We start from the raw sequence: 9,711 nt of genomic DNA on the forward strand, positions 1-9,711 counted from the left end.
GACCGTGTTTATCAGTTTGGCGTGGGCTGTGATGGAAGTGCAGCCGGTAAAGAGTCTTAAATGATGAACTTTGCTGTATAAGTAACTTGAGTTGCCGCAAAATATGTCTGGTGTCAAGAGATGCCGACTAAACAGCTCTACATCAAAGTCTCTACAAAAAAAAATATATAGATATGGATCTTTTGTTCAAGTAATTAAGCAACTTTATCCACGAAGGACCATTCATAACTCGGTCTTGGAAGATACTTCTTCAACCTAGGAAAGCTTTAAACCGAAATTTTAACCGTTTTTTCATAGATTCTGGAAATAAAAAAACGGGTACGACGCTTTTTTTACAAGGTTAAGCTCCAGTTTTGAAAACCGGATTCTCCCAAGATTGAGGGTAACAAATTTGTAGATTGTTCTGCAGTTGGGGCTGATAACTGGCTTTAATAAATATGTACAGGGTCATTCAAATCATCGTGTGTCTCACACACGCTGTTAAGCCATTTCGCAGAATGCTACACGAAAGTGAACTACGTCATACTAAGCAATATGTTTATGTTGATTACATTACTTGAAGGAGCTCTTATAATCAATCACTATAAAAACTGTTCCTATTGCTGAAAACTATTCTTAATACGAAATGCCTAGCGCGAAAGGAAAACCTTCTTATACTGTTCCACAGCAAAACAGCAGATGAATATCACAACTCAAGATGTCTTTGTTCTGGATGGTGGGAGTCACTTTACCACAAAATTATCAATATTCTTTTCACAATTACAATGAACGAAACCCAAAAGACAGATATTTTACCTAATGAGCAATCTTCGTGGGGTACAAAGATGCGAGATCTGCTTCAGAGTGCTTGTCATCTGGAACACTTTGATAACTGAAAACATGTGGTCGTAAGCGAGAAACGTAAAGTGGGCTAATCCGACAAATACTGCGTGTTTTTAATCTTTTTAAAGATTACAGATGTAGATCAGAAAGTCTCCCAATACTGCTCTCCTACAAAGTGCCTGGGTACAAAGAATGTTTCCCTTTGCGAAAGGAAGCCAATAAAATGCAAATCATGTGTGAGATTGACATGTGATGTCACGTGTTTGTTGCGCTCAAAATTTTACAGTTTCCTGGTTTTGCATATGTTTCTTTGTCTTTCCTATGAATGTAAACGGAAACACCGAGGTCGAAGTAAAATGATTTCTGTTCGTTCTAACAGGTCTATTTATTGTACAATTCATTAAATCTCATTTAAATCTTTCGAGCAACTCAGCTCTTCGAGTCTGGAGTAGCGTGCTAAAAACTGTACAATTTTATAGACAAAATCTTTACTCGACAATATTCTGCAATTTTGCAGTTTTACAACGTTTTTTCTTTTCGCGGTTCTTTATTTCATTTAACTTGTCTCGTAGTTTTCGAGAAAGTTTCGTGAAATGTTTTTCTCAGTTTCGCGTCAATAATTATTTCGGTTTTCTCGAATTAAAATTTTACCTGAAAAAAACTTTTCTAGAAAATGCAGGTTCGTGAAATATGCCTTTGGCAACTGTGTCTTGGTGATGGCAAACTGTGAACAATAGAAAATGTGGATTTCCTTTGAGAAAATTACTTTCGATTGATGATTTAAATTCGTACCAGCGAGAGCAAAAACGTGTTAAAGCAATTATCATCATTACTCCGCACAACGCACCTTCTTTGACTTTTGCCTAATTTCGGACATGCGTCTTTAAAGTGTGAAACGTCTATAGGGCACACTTACGACAGTAGTAACTCCTGATAATCGGGCTATAATTGCTTTATTTTCTTTAATTTTTTGCTAATGCGAATTTCTTCTGGCTTTTGACCGACCTTCAGATGCGGTTTGTTATCTACTGCATACCGTGCCTTGGTTTCGATCTCTGAATTTTTAATTGTTATATCGCCAGTGCAGAAGCTAAAAATAGTGTGAAACCTTTGACTTCCAAGAGCATAGGAGACACAGCTCTTGATAAACCTCCAAATTATCAATAACAAAATAAGAGAAATGTATGGACCTCAACAAAGATGATTGGCAGTTTCGACATATTTTTTCTAGTTTGCATCTTCGTTCAAAATACTACTTCGTCGCTTGGAATATTTCTGTGGTTCTGGTTCTTTAAGAAGGACTGACGGAAAGAACAAAGAAACAAGAGACTGCAGCTTCATTATTCAAAAGAAAAATAAGATCACACTCCTTTGCGATACGTCTTGTTCTTTCTTTCTTGGGACCTGTCGATAAACCACACTGGTTGCATTCTTGGGCTTTGTTTATGGTCGAATATGACATGCTCAGTTTGGACATTACAGGTCATTGGTCTGTCTGACCTTGACGTGGCGTCGCACAAGCCTTTTTTTCAATTTACAAGGAGAAATTCTAACATTGTTAGAAGTCTGTAGACTTCTGGAACTGTATAATATGCCAGATTAAAACCATCCCTTAGATTAAGAGCGAAAGAAGCTCGAACGGGTGTTTAATTGCGAGGCCTTCGTGCTGATAACCTTTACATAAAGCCCATTAAATGAATAAAAAATAAATAGGACTTTGCAGTGGCATATCCCACGGAGAGGCTTTTCGTCCAATGTTTCCAGATCGAATTGGAATTTAAAAGCCATTTTATTGTCCGACCTTTCATCTCTACACGTGCAGTGGAAAAAATACTTTTTGCGCAGCTCCAGCTCGCAAAATTGGCCAAATCGAAATTAATCAGATTCAATGCAGAACATTGGGTACGCCCCGTTCTTGTGCCATTTGTGGGTTTAATGGATACCGTCAAGTATTGATCAGTTTTAAAAAACCGAAACGAGCAAAATTTCTCGACTTTCTCAGGTGATTGACTTAGCGTAATATTTGTAATACAAGTTGCTATTCCAGTAGAAACTGTGATTCTAAGTAATTTGCAAAGGACTGAAAGATCTCGGAATTCTTAAACTCTAAACTCTTCTGTCTGCACATTGTCGCCGCAAGCGATTTCACACTTTCCTTACTGACATGGAAGAATTATTTTACACCATAAAAAAATGAACTTGTAGTATATCTTTTCGTTTCAAGTTTAACTGATGACCTTTAAACTTCAAAAAGCTCGAATTGATTGAAAACATTTCACAACAGGGTGCCTTCGAAGTGTCAACCATTATTAACATTTAATAAGGGGACTTAAATGGATGGCTTGGATTCCTAGAGAGAGATCTAGAATGGTCGGCTTAATTTGAAAATTGAGAGGTTAAGCACTTGAAATTCCTGTTGAAAGGTCCGGGGGAAAATGTGCAATCCAACACGTTTTGACAGGAACAAGAGAGCACATGGCTTGAATTGTCTGGAAAAAAGATGAAAAACCAAAACACAGAGATTGTGCAAAACCATCAACACTCAGGAGGAAATACTCAGTCCAAACATGAACATTTGAATTCTTCCAACTGATTTTCATACATTCCTTGCAATGCTCCTGCAATGCTCACGTCACTATGGTCTTGTTGATTATTTGCTTTTTTCTCTTTACCTTTTATCTTGACAAGGAAGTCATGTTGTATAGAGAAATAATGCTTTGATCACTCTTGGAAAAGTGAAGGACACAGAGTACTTCGTCTTGTCTTTATTTCTTATATCAGCGTTTACATCGTCCACCGTTTTCAGCTCATCGCTAATTGTCGATTTATAACATTTTAAAAAAGCTAATGAGAAAGGCTAATCCTGCAGAGAAACAATACCGTCACATTATGTCGTTTCTACAGCGTAACTGAATGCTCACAAACCGTGGAAATAGTTCTGATCCAAGTCTGTTCAGTCTCGGGTCATTTGTCATCATCTTGCTGGGAAGCCTCAAATGTTGTAATCCTCACAGATACTTGTTGAAAGTTTACTGTTCCGGATAGTAAAGCCACACTGAAAGAGTAGCTTTTCGCTACGTTCCTGAGCTGTGGGAGGTTGAAGTTTTGAACACGTGCTCAGGCCACGCCTTTCAAGTTCATTCCCCGCGTTCCAACGTGTACTTTCCGGACTGGCTATTTCATCCGATGTCATAGTGCAGTGACTCGGGGTAAAGAGACCCAGTTACGAATGCGCCAGTGCTCATTAAGTTATCATCACTTTCAGAAATTTAAAGCAAATTAATGGAGTACCAGTAGGTTAATTTGAAATAAAATCTCGGGGAAATGCGGAAGGGGTAGGGGAGGGGGGGGGGGAGGGGTGGAAGGGGGCGCGCTGCGAAGGGAAGGGGAATGAATATAACGTGTTAGTGTAGTTGAACGCTATCAAACTTTTGCCCAAATTCTTACCTAAATTGCAAGTCCTGATTGGAAGGTAGTAAGTTCTTTACAAAGTATATTTAATCATGCTTGGTCAATTTAAGAGTAAGGGTGTTAGCTTTCATAGGGCGACTTTCAAATAATTGAAGCAAACTCGACATTCAGTCATACAAGGCATGGCTAGTGCTGGAAAACTAGTTAAGACGCGAAAACACACAACCGTCGAAAAACCCGGAAGAATGCGGATAAAGTAAGTCCAGATGGGTTTGGTTTTGCTCCATATTGGTCGTACAAACAGAACTTTTTATTAGTTTCAGAACAAATTATAGCAATGAAAAGGAAAGAAAAAGCAAGCACATAATGATTTCAAGTATGCAATTGAAGACCAACCTATCAATATTACGCGCGGAGTCCTGATCTTTCACTGACTCTCTTTTTTCAGGCTGTCCGAGACAAGATGGCAGTTGTCTGCAGATGTCATGGCGTGTCTGGCTCGTGCCAGACTAAAACGTGCTTCAGACGTTTGAGCGACTTCAAAGAGGTAGCAACGCTCCTGAAGAAAAAGTACGACAAAATCATCAACGTTGTCAGCAAGACTAAGGGCAGTAATAAGCACATGCTCAGACCGAGAAGAGGAAAACGATACACTCTCCGGGACCTCATCGCTCTGGCCGCTTCCCCAAACTACTGTAGGAAGAGTGAAAGTCGAGGAACTCTGGGTACTGTCGGGAGAGAGTGCAACCCCGAGACCAGTGGGAAGGGTAGCTGTGCGTACATGTGCTGCGGACGCGGCTACAAAACCTTTACGCGGGAAATAGTGGAGCGCTGTAACTGCCAATACGTGTGGTGCTGTTACGTGAAGTGTAAAAAATGCGCAAAGACAATCACTGTTAGCACGTGCAAGTAAGGGAGAGAAAAAACTAAAGAAAGCCTGTGAACTGAATCCTAATTTAAACAAGCAAAGAAGATGTACGAAAGTCAAGTTTATTGAATGGCATGCGATGAAATTTAGATGGAAGATATATGGAACAGAGATGATTCAGAAAGCTCGTCAAAAAAGTAAGAAAGTGGACATTTGTAAAAAGATTAGAATAGCGGACTACTGCAACAGATATTTCACTGTCGTTGTTATTCATTTGGCATTCGAGACTGCTGCTATATTAGCGGTGGACTCAGCCTTTGCTGTACAGATTCAAACCTCAAATATAGTAAAAGAACATTGTCTTTGGAGATAGATTAGCTTCGTATATGGCGTTGCACAGGAAGAACACCTTAAAGCATTCACGGACACAACAAACTTGCACACACGGACCCTCAGGGACTGTCTGTTCGGATCAAGCTACACGTGAGAAGAGTCATTGAGACCGAGAACTGTAAATGAAATGTACAGAGACACACCTAACTAAATGATTTTAGGAAAGAGGTTTCTGGACAATTTCTGATTGCGACTGTTGAGCATTTTCAATTTCTTAATATAACTCCTGGACATTAGTCTAGTTTGACTCTTGCGATCAACTTATATTTTTATTAATTAAGTTCCTTGTTCTAAGTAACAAAGTTCACCGAAGCAAATATGCAAATTTAACAGTATAGGATAATGTCAGTGAGGGAAAGCCCTCACGAGTTTAAGCTACCTTAACTTTATGAATATTTATTTATTGAGACACAACTATTTACACGTTTATAACACGGTCCTACAGTTACTACTTATAAATTCTTAAATAAATAACTCTTCGTGTCGAATGTCTCATAACTTTTATTTCTAGCGCTGGTTACTTATGAAAATTTGAAAAAAAAAAGAAACAATTCTGTCATACGTGTTGGCTTGCAGTCTCCCATCTCTTGCCCTTGCCCTTCCTTTCGTCCGTCTAGACTAAAACTAACAGGATCGCCGGATTTTTTTTGTTTTCAATCATAGAACATCCAACCTTTGCCAGAGCTCGAGTTACGCCACGGGCAAATGGATCGAGCGCATTAGCCAATCAGAACGCGCGCTTCGCTAAGGCTATGTTTTTAAGCTATTTAGAAAATTCCGAGCTATTTAGAAAGGTCTGGGATATTTTAAGCAGTTTAGAGCCTTCCTTTCAAACCTTTGCCAGAAATACACCAAATATCTTGTCCTAGGTTGCACGCTGACGTCAGTTTGTTTCATTTTTCTTGGCAATTTTTTTCATCGATGTTGACACTTTGTAAAACATAATTCCTACTTTTCTTCTCCTAAAATATGGAAAAATCTAATAATTTTTCCGGAGATGAGGATTTTTATTCCTGCGGGCTGGTCTGTATCAACCTTTCGAGGTTAGTGGTACATAGCCGGAATTTTAGAGAGAATATTTTCACTTAGCGATTTGACGACAATAAAATTCAGCACAAGCTTTCAGCGTAAAACTTTTCTGGCATCGCTAGCCATTTGCATGCTTTCGGCGAACAAAACATGAAAGCTTTAACTGAATCTCTGTTTGTGAAGTCTTACATACGAAATCCTATTGCTCACAAAACGTTAAAGGTAATAGTGTTTCTGAGCTTAATAAAGGAAGTTTTGTCAAATATCGGTAGATTCGGATGAATTATTTCAGTTCCCGGGTTTTAGTTTTGCTCGAACGCTCGTCGTCGTTCGATCGTGAATTGAACTCTTGAAGAAACAGCCGCTCGAAGGAAAGACTATATATGCTCAAATATAAGCTTACATTTCTGACAATTTCCTTTAGGCCTTAGTCTTCTGTTTATTTAGGCTTATTTTATCAAGTAACAAAAGTGACAGAGATCATTTTTAAAAGCCATTCATGTGTTCAAGTTCAGCCTTAGACGCGCAACTCATCAAATTTCAAACGAAGTGGAAAGGAAAACGAAACCCACAAACCTGCTATTGAAGTAGAGCATCTCAAACAGCTCAAAGCGAGGGGTGTTTGGTCGCTTTCTTCTCCACTCTCGCTTTTAAGAAATGTCTGGCTCCATATTGTTCTTTTCTTTTGCCGAAGAGGCCATATCCAAGAAAAGTTTTGATGTGTCGCTTTGTCATATTTCCGAGTGAATTTTCACGCGGTTTATCGCGCTTTTGACTTCATGAAAGCCCGACGAGATTCAATATATACTATCTCAAAGTCTCAATGTTTATAAAAGAAATGGTAAGCGTGCAGTGTGCAACTATCGAGTTTTTTTACAATAACTGTCTTATTTCTTGCGCGCTGATTGGCTCATTTTTATCATCAATAAGACTACAGACGGATAAAATTTTAATTTATGCCAGCTTTCAACAGTTCAACTTCAGCTGTCTAACTGTCAACTTTTTAACCAATTCGCCATTTCCACATCCCCCACAATACACCTTGTTTGCCCCCCCCCCCCCCCCCCAAATTTTGCATAAGCATTGTCTTCCAATTTCTCTTGGAATGACTGTAATACCCAGGAGAAATGGGAAACAAAGGTTATGCAGAATTCGGGGGGCGAACAAGGTGTATTATGGGGGATGTGGAAATGGCGAATGGGAATTGACTTTTTTAAATGGCTAATCAAAAAGCGAGAAAAGCTATTGACAGTGTCAAAGTTTACTGCGGAACCACTCGCCTGCGGTTCTACTGCCACTTTGACAATGTTATGACATTGCTTGCATCCTTAACTCGATAGTTGCACGCTGCACACCTACCATGACCAAAACACAGTGAAAAGCTTGGCGGGGTGAGAGAATTGAACGCTGAATATTAAATTTCTTACTCGTAATTTGTTTCCTATGGGCTCCCCAAAATAATTCAAGACCTATAAAAAGGGAAACTACACTCTAAAATGTCTAACGCTAATTTTTTGGCTCGCTTGCCATTAATTTTTGTCGAATTGTGTTCCTGCTGGGATTGTCTTCCAATCCTTTGCAGTGAGTTGATCTTTCAGTTTGCTCCCGACAAAGTTAAAAATTTCAAAATGTTAACTGCTGATCCTATAGAGCTGCACTTTTGAGATATCCTGGACAGCAGATTTTTTGCTCTTTTTTTCACCTCGAGCAGTCCTTTCTATGTTGGTAACACAAAGGGTAAGATTTAACTTCCTCTGACTACGTGGAAGGGAAAGGCAATTTTTTTATATTTTTATCGCTTCAGAACGATAATTTAGTTTCAAAACGAAAGCCAGCGAATTCATAACCAAATTCTGCTTAAGATATTGTGAAATTTTACGGCGATATTCATGGCAAGTGACTCGATGTACAATTATGTTTTAATTTCCCTCTAAGCCCTATGTATAACCGTGAACGTTTAATACTAAAAATTGTATTGGACATTTTATTTTACAATGTCACTTGATGTCTTTGCTCGTCATATGTTTCCTCTGGGCTCAACAAAATACGGCAAAACTTGTAAATATAGAGAGAAAAAATAGAGAGACCACGTTCTAAAATGTCTAAAATGTGTTTTTTTTTTTTTTTTTTTTTTTTTTCATGTGTTTTGGCTCGATTGCCATTTGGTTTCGTATTACGTTTTTGGCGAGTGTTTCATTTCTTTTTAATAGATGAGTCATATTACAGGTGCACAGACGGTGACACAGAATGGGGGTAAAAATAAACGTTCTTTGTTCAAAACCATTTTTAAATGAGGAATAATAATCAAATAATTTATTTACTTGTTTCATTTGACGTTCATGCGTTCAGTATTTCGTGCTTTTAATCACGAACTAATCTAGAGTTTGAAAAAGGTCACAGTTGACGCTCGAATTTCATTTTTGACGCACCGGAAAAAAACTGATCTAGATGCTTATTTCGTACATGAAAATTCCTAGAAAATTTAAAGAGTTTTTCTTGAGCGAGAGCTGCAAGAACAGATGTCCATCACATGAATGCAATTCGCGAAAGTTGAGAATTCAGGGCACGGGCTGTAGACCGCTTGACAGCTGCTAATAATCATACCCTATCTTACTATGCTTCCAACAAGGATTTTAAAGAAGCTAGGGAAAGTAATTAAGAGTTCACTTCGCCGTGTTCTGTTAGTCAAAATTTTTCACAGTAAAAGAGATCCATTTTAAACATCCGTCAGTAATAGCCTTGCATTTCTAATTATTTTATACGTGTAATAAGAAAATTATGATGCATGCAAAGTATAACAATTTTCCAATATGACATTTTACCATTAAGTTGCAATTAGAAAATTGTCACGTAATATAAGGTTTTATTATTATTATTTTTTGCCACGCAGTCACAATATACTTGCGGTGTAAAACACGTTAATGGAATTTGGGGCGAAAAGATGCGACACCCCTTAATTAATTGAAAGGAGCATGAGACAGCTATGAAAACTTTATAACATCGCAATTCTCATATTCAACCATTGGCTGCATCAACCTCACATTTAGCTTGAAAAACGACAAACCCTTATGAGAAAATACCTGTCCAGCTCTTTAAACCAAAGAAAGTAAAATTCCTTTGCTGGTAATTCCTTCCTTGGGATGTTGCGCGAATCATGTTTTACAGTGTCAATTAAGAATTAATATTCA

At 38.2% G+C, this 9,711-nt stretch overlaps 1 protein-coding gene across 5 annotated transcripts in view; it reads left to right on the forward strand.

Annotated features, from left to right (window-relative positions):
- The window catches only part of LOC110050272 (protein Wnt-4-like), a 31,512-nt gene extending 25,530 nt beyond the window's left edge, over positions 1 to 5,982 (forward strand). For all 5 annotated transcript variants that reach the window (XM_089293818.1, XM_020756180.2, XM_020756181.2 and 2 more), the window contains one exon: positions 4,682 to 5,982. In XM_089293818.1, the coding sequence (XP_089149944.1) occupies positions 4,682 to 5,146 (465 nt within the window). In that variant the 3' untranslated portion in view covers positions 5,147 to 5,982. The remainder of the gene's footprint in view (positions 1 to 4,681) is intronic.
- Positions 5,983 to 9,711: the final 3,729 nt, after the last annotated feature.

Source organism: Orbicella faveolata, unplaced genomic scaffold (assembly GCF_042242905.1).
Source record: "Orbicella faveolata isolate gen_17 unplaced genomic scaffold, um_ofav_v1 contig_25, whole genome shotgun sequence".
In the NCBI taxonomy this organism is placed as follows: Eukaryota; Metazoa; Cnidaria; class Anthozoa; order Scleractinia; family Merulinidae; genus Orbicella; species Orbicella faveolata.